General features: G+C 32.5%; 2 protein-coding genes and 1 long non-coding RNA gene across 4 annotated transcripts; all 3 read right to left on the reverse strand.

The window, feature by feature from the left end:
• Positions 1 to 8427: 8427 nt before the first annotated feature.
• LOC123672815 (protein TSSC4) lies at positions 8428 to 9326 on the reverse strand. Of its 2 annotated transcripts, none has more exons than XM_045607116.1 (2): positions 9198 to 9326; positions 8428 to 9136 (listed from the first exon to the last, which is right to left on the reverse strand). In XM_045607116.1, exon 2 carries the CDS (start codon positions 9111 to 9113, stop codon positions 8490 to 8492), a length of 624 nt encoding a protein of 207 aa, XP_045463072.1. In that variant the 5' UTR covers positions 9114 to 9136; positions 9198 to 9326; the 3' UTR covers positions 8428 to 8489. The 2 variants fall into 2 exon arrangements, with proteins under 2 accessions (XP_045463072.1, XP_045463071.1); XM_045607115.1 differs by having other exon boundaries at positions 8428 to 9143; positions 9198 to 9323.
• A 536-nt stretch (positions 9327 to 9862) lies between these two features.
• Positions 9863 to 14535, reverse strand: LOC123672814 (anaphase-promoting complex subunit 5). The gene is made up of 10 exons (XM_045607114.1): positions 14251 to 14535; positions 13904 to 14197; positions 13672 to 13822; positions 13345 to 13504; positions 13106 to 13284; positions 12798 to 13041; positions 11556 to 11836; positions 10984 to 11312; positions 10479 to 10837; positions 9863 to 10179 (listed from the first exon to the last, which is right to left on the reverse strand). The coding sequence occupies exons 1-10, from the start codon at positions 14366 to 14368 to the stop codon at positions 10060 to 10062; spliced, it is 2235 nt and encodes a 744-aa protein (XP_045463070.1). The 5' UTR covers positions 14369 to 14535; the 3' UTR covers positions 9863 to 10059.
• Positions 14536 to 15027: 492 nt separating this feature from the next.
• LOC123672337 lies at positions 15028 to 16712 on the reverse strand. The gene is made up of 3 exons (XR_006746252.1): positions 16543 to 16712; positions 15633 to 15863; positions 15028 to 15558 (listed from the first exon to the last, which is right to left on the reverse strand). It is a non-coding gene; the product is annotated as an uncharacterized LOC123672337 (long non-coding RNA).
• Positions 16713 to 17166: the final 454 nt, after the last annotated feature.

The raw sequence follows: 17166 nt of genomic DNA on the forward strand, positions 1-17166 counted from the left end.
CGATGTTTCTGATTTTATTAAGGCCGACTCTATCACTCTTTTCGCTGATGACACGTCGATGGGGGTCTCAGGGAGAACAAAGGAAGAGCTTGAAAATAAATGCAACAGACTTATCCAGCAATTTTCCGATTGGTGCTATCGAAACTCACTCATGTTGAATTTAAGCAAAACAGAGATAATTCATTTCCAATTAAGAGAATCTATTCCTCAAGTGCCTTTTGTTATCGAATGCAAAGACAGTAAACTTAAGTCAACTGATAGCGTTAAATTTCTGGGTGTGCACGTTGACAGCAGTTTGAGATGGCACTACCATATTGATCATCTTAGCAAAAAATTGAATGGGTCCTTTTTTGCTCTAAGTCGCCTCAAGAACTCGCTGCCTCTGGAGGGTTTGCTTACCGTCTATTACGCCCTGGTTTTTGCCCATTTGAAGTATAATGTTGTCCTTTGGGGTAATTCAGCATCGAGTAGAAGAATTTTCATAACTCAAAAAAGGTGTATTCGGCTTATATTCAACCTAAGACCACGAGAATCATGCAGGCCGATCTTCATCCAGCATAGAATCCTTCCATTGCCTTGCATTTATATTTTGAACTGTTTGCTGTTTGTTCACAGTAGGTTGCCGGAGCTGGATACAACTTCTGGTTTCCATGAATACAACACACGGCACAATTTCACCATCTGTATTCCGACCCATAAGACATCTAGATTTGAATCGTCTCCAACATATGTGGGGATCAAGCTGTTCAACCATTTACCAAACTGGATCAAGTCCTTGAATCCATCGAAATTCAAGAAGGAAGTTACCAAAATTATGTTTATTAATTGTTTCTATAACCTGGATGAATATTTTTCAACTGAAATCATTTAATTTAGTATTGCATTGTATTACGTATTGACGTGTCCTATACATTAATGTAATGTCATTCAGGATAAATATATTATCTATCTATCTATCTATCTAATGCGATGCAGAAATCCCTTCCGTCTTTGCCTTGCAAGCAGCTGTTCACAAGCAAACAAACGCCCTTCAACATCTCTCGGCTTCAACTCGTACGGCACCCAATTTCCTTGTTTCTGAATCATTCCCATGACTATCACGTTTTGAAATGGCTTGTTGCATCACTCTCAATGATCCTGCCAATTCTTGATGATTCCATCAGTGTTTCCACTGTATCTCTTGTTGTATAAGTCCAATTGGGTTCCAGATGGAATTAGAAAGATGATATTTTGTACTACAAAAACTTTCCCGACAGTTTTGTGATTAGTTGACTCGGTTTAGTTTGAGCGCGCGTCAAAGATGGACAGTGGCAAAGAGAAATTGGGATATATTTTATAGTTTTTTTTTCGAGAAAGGCAAAAATGTATCTATCCTCATACTGTAAAAGCCAATTACGCGCAATTTTAGTTTCGGAAACGCTGGCCAAGCTAGGATTGACGGATAGGTTTTGCTGTGTGTTCGTTTGGATTGTCAGGGAATTATTTACTACGAGCTGCTCTCTTACTGCATAACTGTTAACTCGGAACTGTACTGTCAACAATTGAAACGTCTGAAGGAAGCAATCGCCCAGAAGCGGCCAACTTTGGCCAGTTGGAGTGGAATTGTGTTCCAACAGGACAACGCCAGGCACACTCGTCGATAGAAGCTCCGGGAGCTTGGTTGGGAGGTTTTTATGCATCCACCTTATACTCCGGACCTGGCACCAAGTGATAACCATATGTTTCTGTCCTTAGTGAACAATTTTGCTGGTGAAAAATTCGCTTCAACAGAGGCTTGTGAAAATCGACGGTTCAATTTTTTGCAATGGGGAGGAGGCCTTCTAAGAGAGAGACGTAATAATGTATTACCTTCAAAACAAGTTATTGAAGAAATCGACGCATATTTGAACTAAATCGAATCATTCTATGGTAATTAAACCTTGTTTTTCTTGCAAAAATAATGGAGAATAACAATAACAATTTTCGAGCTAAATTTCATATAGCGCCATCAACACATTTCCTGAAATTGTCATGACAACCCATGAACGGCATTAGAAAGTTATGCGGATTGATATTTTTGATGAAAATCTCTCAAACTAATAGGTATACTTAGGACCTATTACGAAAGCTGTTTCAGACTCCTTAGAATGTCCGGCATCTGTACTGTAAGCCTGTCCAGTTATTTGTGAAATACCTTGTATACTATTACACAATATTATTTAGGACCATTTCAGACTCAAAACTCCAAAAACAAAGTTTCAGTGACGAAGTGATACAACGCTTTGTTCAGCGAACGACCACTCAAAAATGCTAGTATGTCTATGTAATTGAAGTATTGAAGGTAATATTAAACTAAAACATCATTTTTTATCGTGATATAAACTCACATGTCTGAGATCAATCTTTCCAATGACTCATCCATTTTATCTTTTGGATTTATTCCATTCTGAACAAACATCAAAACATTCTATATCCTCACCTCATTTATGATGTTGATATTAGGTATAAAGTTCTAGATATCACAATAAAAGTTGAGCTAAAGGACCAGGTCATTGATATTTTATTGCCTTTGTCGATATAATGTGGAACATCGGTTATCTCAAATTGAAAACGGTTAAAATTCTAGAAAATAATTGATTGGATAACAGCTAAATTCGTTTTGTAATTTTTGTATATTGGGATACCTATATACTGACACGAGCTAGTAGGTTGTGTATTGTATGTCACTACAACTAAACCTTAGACTCAACTAAAAACTGAAGAAACGCAACAAAGAATGAAAATAACTTTGAAAAACGCTGCAAATTTTATACTATGATTTATTATTTCTTCCTATATCATACAAGCGGGCCGCGTTTTGCAACGATCATATAATAATCTGAATAGTTCCGGAATCCAAAATTAAAAAAAATATATATTACTGCTTCTCAAATATACAAGATGTCTTTATATCTTGAGATGCAGTATTTTTTATCGATTTTCAATTTCTAATATTTCGAGGCGCAGATATAGGTGTGGAAATTTCTAAAGATTTTGTTGGTTGAAAAGTTCCTCTAAGCATGGGCGCCCGCAGGGGGGGGCCAGGGGGGGCCATGGCCCCCCCTGAGATTTTGATTGTCCCATTTTTCAGCACAACAACCTCAATATCACTTCCTCTATCCTAAGGACATGGAAAAAAGGAAATTAATGGATTCACAACAATTTTCCGGTTTTCAATGACAATCATGGACGCCTTATCGTTTTTCAGTAATTTTCATTTTGCCCCCCCTGAGAAAAATTTCTGCGGGCGCCCATGCCTCTAAGGGTATTAGATGAACATGATTGTGCAAATTTTTCTCCGTTAGCAATCAAATGCTCTAAAACTAAATGAAATTTCATGTGTCAACAATAAGATAAGGAAGTGGGTAAGGACTTCCTATTACTCATTTATCTAAATTCTACATTCTTTAATTGATGTGCTGAAGCGATAAATGGAGGTATACAACACTCTATACATCAAAACTTCTAAATACAAATCTACCATAATGGATAAAAAAAGATACAACTCTACCATAATTTAATAATATGTAGTTATACAAATGAAATTTATCATAGTTGAATGTTTCAAGAGAAATGTTACAATAACCGTACTGTTATTGTATAAGTAACTATAAACTATTTCCCTGAAATGTCAATAAATATTTCTCGATATATTTTAATTGCTGAATACACCAATAATGGATGTTTCTTAATTTTTAGAGATGAATATTATCAATATCTGATTATCTGAGATTAAATATATTTGCATTTGTACCCAACCTTTGGTTATTAGTCACTTATCAATTTTAGTCAGTGTACCTATCTACTATTATTTTCTCTAATTTTTATTATACAATTCTTTATAACTATGTATATTATACATAGTTATAAAGAGGAGATGACAAATTCTCCGCATATAATCTATATTATGATAAAGTTACCTAAAACGAATAATTTTTTTATTGACGAAAGAAAGAGCAACTGTAGTTTTTTTTTTTAATTTAGATGTTCATGAGATGCAAATTGTATATGTACCTACACTACTTGCGAAAAAATTTTGTCTTGGAGGAATATTTGAACATGTAGGTAAAAGAATTTCATATTACCTATATATTATTGGTACCCGAAATTTTCATTATCACAGACTTATTCTTTTAAAATTTATGAATAGGTATATTGAAAAAGATCAATTCCTAGGTAGATATAGCAAGCTGTTTTAATACTCTTTAAGACCACGAGATTTTTTAAATATTTTGTTGATTTCAATGAAAAGAGATTTCTCCCGAAAATTCGAATGCAGAATCTTTAAGATTCTGCATTCGAATTTTAAATCGGCACCTGATCATATAATATATGATCAGGTGCCGATTTAATACAGGGATTTTATAAATATGACATGTAACATCATAGTGGCCTTTTAAATATTGCTTCCGATTTTACCGAAGTTAGTGGAAAGTATTGTGATCAATTGATATGAAAAATTCTTGATCTCCGTACAGAAACTTTTAATTAATTTATTCTTCACAGTTTACTAAGTGAATTTGAAAATTTTCCTTTTCCTGAGAACTACTAGAGAATTGATTGAATTTTTTGTTTCCGAAATCGGTAGCAAATACGATACGACAAACTACAAGAAACCAAAAAATGTAGAATTGGACCAAAGTTTCTTTTCACATTTTTCTAAACTACCAAATGGTTCAGAAAAAAAAGTTCTCGAGGAAAGAATCGAACACTGCATCAGAAAAAATATCACCCTGTAGATTGGCATACCTATTGGAGGAGATATGTCGAGAGATCGTAGCGTAAACTTTGTTTTTAAACTTAGTTCTTAAATTTTTGAGACTTTTTTCTTTCGTTCTGCCTCTCGAAATTCGCCTCAGTTTAAATTTTGTATAACATTCGTTGTTTACTGATAAAAATGCTATTCGCCATCGTTTTGCTTATAGGTTCTGAAATTTGTAAATCTTGTCAATTTCATTGTGTTGCACACTGTTATTCGAGTCATTTGTTATTATTGTATAAAAGGGTATAACCCGTTTATTTCATTGAATAAATAATTAAATATCATAAAAACCTTAAATTGGAATATCTATGTGAAATTGAAATATCTTGTGAAGGGAAGGTGCTATGAGAAGAACTTGAAAAAAAAAACACCCTGTTTGTATCTCGAAAACAAAACGTTTGCGGGCCCATGTTAATAGGAATTTTTTTCTTAAAATTTATCATCTTCGTTTGTATCTTCAATTCAGGAACACCTGTATATATATTATCTTCAATTGGACACAATCAAAGGTAATTTTTTTATTCGTTCTTCGGTCAGGTGTAGATAATGAGTTTAAAATTTCAATTGATTTTTGGTACGGATGACATTCAAGTGCGAGGCACATCAGCCCGAAAATACCTTGAATTTCGCATGAATCGTTGCTCAGAATGGAAAAGCCAACATACTTATATAACAAGTTGTCAACTTTCACTCCCGTATGTTTATGGAAGATTTAGATGGCTACCCTGACACAAATGTTTCCAATGCATTACGAATGTTCAACAAATACGGAATAAAAACACCAGCCGGTCTTTCATTTCGTCATCACAAAGAGTATATCGGAGCTTTGATTACAATTAATCAACTAATGGTGGGTACAATCTGTTTCTGAGCGCTCGTAGACCGAACAGATCACACTATCATCTCGACACATGTCCGTAATTTTCGAATTTTGAGCTAAAAATGGTCTTTAACGATAAAGTTCGACTCACTAATGACCCATTTGTGGTCAATTTCAAGGATGTCCGTCTAGCCCATAGAGTAATAAACACAGATAGAGGGAGCATATGTCATTTTTAGTAAGCAAATTTTGTCCCCAACATGAACTATCAAATTTGACATGAAGCGCGCGGAAATGAAAACATATCTTTGATACCATATTTCACTCAATTCGCGATGAGTTTATCCACAAAGAACGGACTTCTTATGTTCCATAGTGAATCAATGTTTCATATTAACTCAAAATATATTGAAATAAATACCTAAATATGTCAGAAATTCAGATACAGGTAGATACAGAAAATAATAAATATTCTGCTCATTATAAATTCGACAATTAGGAAAAATATCGATTTGCGACAACTCGATCTTTGGCTGATGAGTGGTTAGGAGAACAAGGCCATCCTGTAACTGTTCGAACGGTTTACCGCCGGACAAGGTCTTTTTGACTGCAGCATTATCGACCCCATTTTGTGTTACCTCTGACGGTTGAGCATCGCCGGCAACGATTACAGACATTACAGTGATGCAGGGAACGTGAACATTGGAATGTTGAATGGCATCAGGCATAAAACATTTTATGATGAATCTCGATTCTCCTTGGGTGCACACGATGGTCGAAGAAGAGTTAGACGACGTCAGGGAGAAAGACGTGAACCTCAGTTTGATGTTGAGCGTCATATACACCAGACAGTAGGCGTTAATTAGTTTAAACATTTTCCAAGCGACCCATGTGAATCTTTTGCCATGGCCGCCCAGATCTTTCGTCCATAGAGCATGTTTGGACATAATGGGTAGAAGGCTTAGAAATTTACCCCAGCCCCCACGGACTTTGGCGGCTCTGGGACATGAAGTACAGGTAGCTTGGGATAGTATCCTCCAAGAAGAAATAGACCATCTTATTGCATCAATGCCGAGATGTGTAAGGGACTGTATAGATAATCGCGATGGACAAAAACATTATAAACAAATTTATTAAAAAAAATTGTTTTTTTTCTCCAAATTTCAATAATTCACTCCTTGCTATACTATCTATGTTTCTCCAAATTTCAATCACTTACTTCTTATTATATTATCTGTTTCAGCGAAAAAAAAATTAAAATTTTAACAGCTCTTTCTGAGTGTTGCAGTTTCTTTGTCAGTTAGTATAACTAAAAACTTTCTTTTCAAACATTTTGTATAATTCCTCCTCGTCACCGTTCATGAATAAGCAACCCTACTATGTCCGTTTTAAGAGGTGTCTTGCGTCCCTACAATCATGCCCTGAATACTCGCGGATAGCTGAGACTAAAAGACAACCAAACCACCAAGCGCGGTCCCAGGAAGGGCGGTCAAGGGGGTCATGACACCCCCCAAAAATGGAACATCCTAACACTTAATATGGGTTTGAAGCAGACAAGGTACGAAATGGTCCCATAAAAAACTTGAAGCTCATAACGGCGACCCCCTCCCAAAATTTAAGGCTAGGGCCGCCCTTGCTAACCACTACGTATCTTGTACCCTTTCAAGCTGACGGTTAGGAAAACGGGAGTTAAAAAGACCTGATCTTCTCCTTGCATGACCGAAATCAGTAGATATTCACGAATAATTCATATCCCTGAATAGTTCACTTTCCATATAATTAGCCCTGGCTGGCTAATATACCGCTATTAAACAAAAGTGCTTGCAAGTAGGTATTATTTACTATTGAGTATACCTCGATATATAGTATATTTGAATTCCTGTATTAATTTTTTTATGCAGCAAATTATTAGAACACTTGATTTTTTTGTTTCAATGTTTTCAATACCGCCTTAGATAAAACTGAATCCTGTCTTCTAATAACAGTTACCCTGGTAAGGTTTGCTGTTTTCTCAATTGAAATAAAAGTTTAATATAAATATAAGGAAAAACACATTAGCTATCAAAAATCTATTATCTAGTCCAATGTAACTGCTTCCATTTTCTTTTACATAATGAGATTTGAAATTTTTTAATGTACTATGCATAGAATTCAAGAACTAAACAACTAAAACTTGGCTCTCAATTGTTCAATAAGAGAATATTCACCATCTGACCTCCAACCAAAATAGTATCTGAACATTTTGAAAAAATTAAATAAAATTTTTGACGAACTTTTCTCTTTCTATGATTTCATATTTTACAAATGTAAAAGAGTTAAAACCATTAGGATACCATCTATAACCCAACTCAAAAATCTTGGAATTTGCAAAAGGAATAGAGACTTTGTAAGCCAAAAACGAAGCAAATTGAATTTCAGTATCAATAATTCAGTTCACTAATATATTTCATTAATTCAAAAAAATCATATCAATCATATTTGTTGGGTTTCATCCATCGAATTCTATAATTGTTATCATGAAAGTTTCTCTAGATATCTTAGTGTTTTTCTGCTTCCAATCTGAGAATATCAGGATGAAAAATCTGGCCATTACAAAAAAATCTTCCATATCGTCGGTATGGAAATTAAATTATTTACTTGCAAAAAGGTTTAATTTAACTTTGTGATGACTGAAATTTCTTCAAAGTAAAATATGCAATGGCTATATCTATTTGTTAATAAATAATTATGTTATCTACAGTGCCTAAGGAATGATTAATGACACAATCATTTGAAACCAGAACGTACATGTTCAAAACCCATTCATTGAGAAATGCAAGAGAACAGATTTACCTCTTTCAAATCTTGGACATATTGATTAATTGGAAAATGTACAATATATTTCTCATTTCATTCGTCCTGATCATCTTCAAATAGATGATCTAATTTCAAATTTTTATTGACGTTATTTGATTTTATGCTTTTGTTTTTTCTTTCTTTCTTCATTTTCTGGCCAACAACATATTCTGGCATAACTATTTTTGAACTTCTGAATGAGGGTTTATCATCTGTTTCTTCTCTCAAAGCAGAAACATGAATAGGTCTTCGAAATATAATTTTTTTCTCTGTTGTGTCTGAACATTCTTCAGTAACCTTATTTCTGATCTCCAAATCTTTCAGAAATGATAATGCAGCTTTTGTGTTTGCCTTGTCAGATATATCTTCATCTCTTACATCTTCCAAGGAGTATTTGGTCCATTTATGAGGATTCTTCTTAAAATCAGGAAGTTTCTTGATGAAATTTTTACGAATAGGATCTTGTGGCACTTTGAAAATACTTTCTTTACCACTAAATGACTTCGTTCGTGATTTATGAGATTTTGGACGTCTTCTTTCTTTTTGCGCATCTATTTCCATAGGTTCCTGACTATCATTAATTTTCTTTTCGATTTCTGATAATGCAAGAAACGTATTACGTTGTCTTGCAATGAAATTTTCATCAGTGCCTGTGAGAGTAAATACATTCTGAGACATTATTTTGCCAATATGATGATAATCTGAAAACTAATGTAATTAGCATAATACAAAACAATAATACCACATAATTTTTGAATATACCTTCTAACTTTTCAGATCTTAGCTCAAATAAAAACCACAGATAACGGATATATAAACTTCCATATGTCAAATTTCAAGACATAGATTACCTGTCAATGTCACTGTATAGGAGTATCGAACCACAGATTACTAGTTTAATTTTTCATCTTAAAAACCTGCGAGTTTTCCTCAGAGAATTCATAATTATTGAATTTGAATATTTAACTCACAAATTTTAGCTCTCCTCTGAAAACTGACAACTAAATCAACTTAAGGAGTTTATTCATGGATTTTTATGGGCGAAATTAAGCATGGCGATCATCATGAAATTTTGCATGACGTTCTTTATTTTGTAACTGATTTCCAATTTCATCTGACGGGTATTTATAAAAATTCCATATAGGTTTAATAACTCTGGAACGACTGTACGAACTTAACGATATCCTCAATATTCTGAGATCCCCTTTCAATAACCAAATATTATTGACATTCAAGCAAAATAATTGCCTGCTGATCTTTTGGAACAAACAAGCAAAAATAATAATGGATGAACAAGGTCTTAAGTTATCCCTCTTTGTGAGTGAAGTTTCTCCTTACAGGAAAGACCCTTAATTTTTGAAAAGGATTCACCCCCTTAAAATTTTTATACTTATCTGGTAAAACACCCTGTATGAACAATCCAATTTAGCTGGGAAAATAAGTCAAAGTAATGAAAATATTTTAATTTGTGTTGACAGAAATATTTTTCCTGAATTCCAGGTACACCTATCAGTTTATTTCATACAATTCCATTGGTTGAAAAAATATAAATAAAATGAATTCAAACATATAACAATGTACTAAGTACCATATGCATTATGTTAAATACTTAAGATTTACCTCTTCAGATATGCCTTATTAAAGTTTCCATATTTTTAGAAACATACTCTTCATTCAAGGTTCTGAATTCCAGAGCATGCTTGTTTCTTTCCTCCTTCATTCCAAGTTGATCATATAATTTAGCCTTAAAATCAAAGAATTATTGAAAAAAAAATGTTTGTGTTGTCAATCAATAATATAATGAAAGAAATTAAAATTATTAAAAATCTAAGGGCGTTATTCTACATCAAATTTTAAAACAATCATAAGTTCAAACAATCAGTCTTAAACGCATCATAATTGGGCAACCAGTCAAATGAAATCAAATTGAATAATTTCATTTCTTTAAATTATCCTGCCATAGTAAACCCATCCATAAATTTGTTTTTAGGTTTTTAAATTTACCGATTTTAGCAATGAATATAAATTTCTGATGAAACTTACTTGCAAATAAACTACATCTTTCACTCTTGTGAAGGCTTCAACTCGTCTAAACAGATCTTTAACTTCGTCTAGAATAGTGATCCTCTCCAATATTAGTTCAGCTCTTTCTTGAGTATTTGTGAGCCTCTCAGACTCGGCCGTCAAAGCTTTGATGTAAAATAACCAACATCTTGCTCTATCATAGCATCCACCATGTGCCATTATCTGTGTCATACATTTATCCAAATTTACTAGGGCTTGCTTTGCCATACCAATACTCAGTTGCATGTTGGCAATGACAAGATGAACCATTGAAGTGTAATAATCTAGTTTATATTTTTTGGTTTCGTTGAGGATATCATTCAGAAGATCTATTATACCTGGAAAATATGGACAATTGTATAGATATTTTGAAGCACCTTAAAAACAAGTTAACAAAACTTCAAAGATATGAAATATATGTTCAAAATTTGTTTCCAAATTTTGTTTTAATCTTTATGAAAACGTTTTGTTTGTAAAAACTTACTTGGAGGTAATGATTCATTTAAATTACAAGAAAATTCTATCTGTGCCTGGAGTAGCTTAGCCCTAACAAACTGATATCCTTTAAATTCATATTTATCTTTGATTTTGTATCTATCAAATATTAAATCAATGAATCTTTTTGCTTCTTTATGATCCTCTTTGTAAAGATATAATTCAGCAAGACGAAGATAAGATTCCCATTTGTCTACTAACATCATTTTCCTAGCAGCAGCCTCAGCCTCTGCCCACTGCTCATGATATAAAGCTCTAAGGAAATAGAATAAATTTTCACACAGCATCCATAATTGGCAGTTTGGATCATCTGGGAATCTGAAATTTTCAATTATCTATCATTCAAATTCTACTTGTTAGAATGAAACTACAGAAAATGAAAGAACTATGACATATAAGTTCAGTTAGAAGAATTAGATTGGTTCAAAAGAATATTACTAATGTATCCAAGAAAAGATCTGTATGGAGGTTTGACAAATTTTTGTATTTGATATATAACTATATGTATATTCAAAATATTATTTTTAGAAGGTTAAATAATGCTTCGTTTTCTCAACTCACCTTCTTTTTGCAAAATTCAAAGCACTATAAGCCAAATTATATTTTCCCTCTCCTAGAAGCTGCAGAGCCACATTACAAATAGATATACAGAATGGCTCCCCATAATTAGCCTTCGTAGGTGTGGTATTACCTATATTTAGATACAAAGTGAGGTGGCTCCATAAAGAAGACATTTCAGGTTTTCCATAAAACTGCCATAAACTAGATTTTATTGTATAACTGTTTGAGATTAAATCTCTATCATTATGTTGATAGTATGCTATATCAGCCTTATCTAGTGACTGAAATATTTAAAAAGTTTTGAATGAGTATACTATTTTATACTTTACTCTTTTTTGATAAACTACAATTAACTTACTCATTAATATAATTTTTTTTCGAAAATATTGGCCTTTTTTTCAGTACCAAAAATAAATATGTATATGAGGGAGAAGCCCCTACATGGAACTATAAAAGACATTTCAATTAGGTGAACCAGGAATATGTCGACATTGCAGCATCGAACCATTGGCTGTCATCAGGTAAAATGTATACAGAAACAGAAGGTTTTTTTTCTAGTAATCTAAGATCAAGAGTATTCAACGAGAATCTACTGCACAAATATCATGAAGGATCGAAATATCACTGATGATCCATGCTGGTATGGTTGTTCAACAAACAAAACAATACAACATATCACAGATGGATGTCAAATGTTTGCAGTTAAAGAATATTCAGATACAGTGCAGTAAGGAATATACTTCACCAAGAATTGGCAACCTAATAGAAGTAATACAAAATGAAAACAAGCCATACTACAAGTACCATCCTGGAGAATGAACACTTTTCTCATTCATTATGTTCTCTCAATGTTTTATTATTTTCTCAACATTTTTCAAGCAATCTTTTTAGTTATAGCAAAAGAATTTTGTTCTGTACAACCACTTCGTCTACCTCGTCTTTTTATCTTGCAGAAGGTCTAATGGTCTAATGCAAGAAATATAAAAAACTCAGAACATTTCTGGCACTGGACATAATTCACAACTTTTCTTGAATGATTTGCGCATTTTTGTTCTTTTTTTTCTATTTTTAATGGACATAAATCTTCCCTATTTTCATTTATCCCCTCTCTCGAATCTCTATCTATTTGATACATGTTGGCATTGTTTTAATTAACAAATGCATTGAGATTCTAAGATCCAATTGAAGGGATGAAAGCTCTACTTAATCTCAGAACTTACTGAAGAAATGAAAGTTACTCACATCTAAAATCTCTGAGGGTTTTGTTGAGCATATAGAAGACATTTTCATACAATTTTGTATGGAAGTAGAAGGCCTGTAGGACATGCTCAAAGTAAAGCTGCTCAGAAGGGAATGTTCAGTAATCCTATCATTGTGCTTAATTAGGAGTCTGTGAAGCCATGCCATAGCATGCTGAAGGCACAAATTATCATTTGCATCCTGAGCTAACTTTATAGCTTCTTTTAAGGATGCAAGAGTCTCATCACTAAAACATATTATGATGATTCGATTAATAAAAGTGAAGAATAGTGAAAATACAAACTACTTACTAATGACCAAAATGATAATGAAGGGCAGCAAGATTGAGGGCTGCATATCTAGTATATTTAGGCTTATCTTCATTATTTTTGATTTCCTCTATTTGATTCAAATCAAAGCAACCATAGAGACTTTCTATTGCCCCACAGTATTCCTTAACCCTGATATAATTTAAATATGCAAGGAAATGCTGTGAAAAAAAATGTTGCAAATGCTAGCCTCAAGAACCTAAAAAGGGGTCCATACTTACAGCTTCAGCTAGGTCTGGATTAGTTTTCAATATGTTAGCTATAACTTTTTGAAGTTCTTTTGGATTCATAGCCTTTCCTTCATTGCTTTCTACCAAAGCAGCTTGTGTTGCTATAAAGAGCTCTGCTTGCCGCCTAGTCCACATATCTTTTTCCATAGTCCTGAAAATAATAGAATGAAAAACCGAAAAAATTAAAAGAGAAGTACTCTCCTTTACTGAAAAAGGTTGGCGATTTCAAAAAACATTTCAACATATGTTTATTTTACAATATACAGATAAAATAAAGGTATGCAATTGATAATAACACCTTAATCTGATTGCACTTACCAGTTATCCATATTTAATTCTTTCACATTCTCTTGTTCCAAGGACAGTTCTTCAAAATCTTTACAATATTTCTGAAATTCTGAGAAGACCTCTGTGACTTCGAAAAATGTGAGTCTATCAAAATTGACTATTAATCGTCTCAAATAGACCCCTTAAAAAGATTCAAACTTTTAGTAATGTAAGACTTCAACAAATTAATAGAAGACTAATTGACTAGATTTCTTCAACCTACCTACCACACTTGTTTTAGCAATTGAAAAGTAATCATATGCCAAACTATTTTCATATTCCATTAGTCTATTTAAATTATCAATATAGTCTACCAAAGCTTCAATTCCTTTTCGAGTTATCAAAAGAAGTTCATCTTTGAAGGTAATCAATAAGGCTGGGGGTAATTCATAACTCTCAGAAATCAGTAAACTCCAAAGCTCTGATAACTCTAGGTCAGGCTTTTGAAGGACTTTTATTAACATAATACAAAAGTCTCGGGTACATTTAGATACATTTGGAGTTCCATTTACAGCATCTAAAAAAAATAAATTTTGTAGAATATGAGAGTAATTTGTCTCAATCTTATACCAAAGAGCCTTTTGCTATGGAAAGTTTTGATGAGAGCAGATATACATATTCGATATGGAGTCAATTTGTCTAAATCGTTCATTTTAGGGACTGGAATCTCCTCTTTAATCGACGACATTACTAATTTGTTGATTTTTTTTGATAGGATGATAAATTTGTCTTCATCAGTTTATTCGACAACCATTTCTTCTAAAGTTCTAAATCCAACTTATATTTAATAATAATTTATTTTAAACAGGATTTAGGGTTATGTTTGTACACAGATTTATCCGTGGTTTTCATTTGAATATCATAGATGAGATGAAAGCACATAAATTTTTTTATATTTTTTCTTCACTTTGTTATTAATTCAAAATCTGTCTAAAATAATTAATTTCATTTTCGAAGATCCTGATCTACGATTTCTAATAACGGCCTTGATAAGATGTTTAAAAAACAATGCAATGCAATGGCATCCAATTTTTTGTTTAAATATCTATTCAATTAAAATTTTTCAGTTATTTTAACTTCAATTATATGTTAATTATTATAAAATATAAAAATCATTAACTTTGTCACTTTTAAATTCTGTTTGAGTTAATGTTGAATTTCTTTACCATATTCGGTTGAGAGTTACTATCAGTAATTTACTTCTACTATATATACATATGTACATAATATACTGAAGGAGCAAATAAACGGTCTTTGATATAAAAATGTCTATTTATATTCACATAAATATTTTTCATACAAATAATTTATTTGGAAATATGATAATTGAGAATATTAAAAACAAAGCAATTCTCAAATTTTTTATTGATATTAAATTAATTACAGCTAAACAAAGATAAAGATAGAATATCTTTATTAAATGAAAAGCATTCACAATATTTAGTTATTGTTGAGTTTTTCTGCTATATACATATTTATTCAATGTCAAGGATTCTTAAATTATATGTATCATTTACGATCTTTTTTCTTCTGAATTTTCCTCTTTTGTTTTTTCGACTTTTTGGGAATTTTCCTAGGATGTAACCAAACTGGGTATGCTCCATCTTTGTTTCTCAATCTTTTTAAATTCACTTTTGATGACGAAACATCAACATCCATGGTTTCGTCAACTTGAACTATTTCATCAGACTGATTCTTAATCTCTTCAGCTGTCTTTACCTCAGCTATTTCTGTTACATCCAAATCTTCTATTTTCACTTGTGATTGATCAACACCCAATATTCTTTTCAACCTTTCCAATTCTTTTTGTCCATATCTTACACGTTTCACTGCACGGCATTTCCTCTTCCATTTACTTCTTAAACTCTTTGCCATTTTCTAAAATAGATAATATGTTATAACTCCTATCAAATATATGCTTCATAAAATAAAATGATCGAAATAATTCTTACCTTATCAATAAAACTTCAAAATTCAATAAAATCGTACACAGTTCTTGGATGGAAGGTTACAAAAATAGGTTATCTTATCTTAATTTGGAGGTTAAAGTCATAGGAAATTATTAATCACAGAATATCCGACAACTCGAATTTCTTGTTATCCTTTCAAGATCTCCACAATTTTACATTTAACTTGATCCTTTCTTTTCATGAATACCTCAACCTTTATGGAAAATATATATACTGAAAAATATAAATATATATATATGAAAAATATATTATACTGTGTTTGGGTACATGGAGTTTTGAAATCCAAATAAACTTTGCAATCTGTGTAGTTCCTAAAGCAGAGTATAGAGGTGTTACATTAGATCGTACCATACAGGGTGTTATTGAATAAGTATGACACCCTTCAGCGGATGATTAGGCTCCAGTGGCTCCACAAATGCTTCGTTTTTCGAACTTCTCTTAAAAATTTTATGACTCTTTATTTTTGAAAAAAAATGATATACTTACCACTGATATATTTAAAACCAAAATCATTTTTGAATTGCTCGTTCAATTTGTGACAAAAATCTCTCACATATTTTTCTTATGAGACGCCTTTTCATGCAAAAAAATTAAAGATCTTAACATAAATGAATTAGCAAGAACTATTCAATAAAGAATAATTCATTAAAGGAAAGAAAAATACGTAATGTGTCATTTAGTTTTCATAAAAACGGTACCCCTTACTAAAAAAGGCATGAGAGATTTTTTTGTCATAAATTGAACGAGGTATTAAAAAATTTTAGCTTGAAAGGTCTCAGACGTGTACTATTTTTTTAAATATGTATATATCACCAGTATACGCGCCAATGATTAACACAAAAGTCTTAATTGAATGCCAATAAAAGCAAAATAACTACTTCTTGCTACCCACCAAATTTCAGATGGATATCAGGCCCGGTTTCAGAGCAATAATACGCTCTATTCGTGATGACGTCACACATCGCCATTTTAGTTCTCCTATCAGTGTTCGGAATCCAAACAAACAGATTATCATTCAAATTAGTACGTTGTCGTTGAAGAAATTGGCTTATTTTGATAAATATGGTTATTTAAGGAACGATTTTACTATTAATTAATAGACAGAAAGCACGAGATTAATGCCAGTAAGTTCGAACTAATAAACACGGCTTTTTAAAAAATCTGGGGAATGATACAGGATTCAAACTTACTGGTATTAACCTCGTTCCTTCTGTCTATCAATTAATACTGAAATCGTTCTTCAAATACTCTTATTTATGAAAATAAGCCAATTCCTTCAACGCCACCGTACTAATTTGAATGACAATTTATTTGTTTGGATTCCGAACACTGACAGGAGAACCTAAAATGGCGGTGTGTGACGTTCATAGATCTAATATGGATATTAGGTCTATGGTGACGTCATACCAAGAGCTAGAACAGCGCTCTACGCGCGCTCCATAAAAACGCGCGTAGGCATGTGTACGCTTCGAAGAAAATTCATGTACTTCTAAACGCGCGTTGTCAAAACGCGCGT

Source organism: Harmonia axyridis, chromosome 2, assembly GCF_914767665.1.
Source record: "Harmonia axyridis chromosome 2, icHarAxyr1.1, whole genome shotgun sequence".
Classification (NCBI taxonomy): Eukaryota; Metazoa; Arthropoda; class Insecta; order Coleoptera; family Coccinellidae; genus Harmonia; species Harmonia axyridis.

Excerpts from the sequence above, each read along its gene's own strand:
- LOC123672815 (XM_045607116.1), bottom strand. The coding sequence starts at position 9,113 with ATGTCTCAGAATGTATTTACTCTCACAGGCACTGATGAAAATTTCATT.
- LOC123672814 (XM_045607114.1), bottom strand. The coding sequence starts at position 14,368 with ATGTCGTCGATTAAAGAGGAGATTCCAGTCCCTAAAATGAACGATTTA. Across the intron at positions 10,838-10,983 it reads AAATGAATCATTACCTCCAA|GTATAATAGATCTTCTGAAT; the intron begins GTAAGTTTTTAC and ends CATATTTTCCAG. Across the intron at positions 10,180-10,478 it reads AAGATGTAGTTTATTTGCAA|GCTAAATTATATGATCAACT; the intron begins GTAAGTTTCATC and ends TTTGATTTTAAG.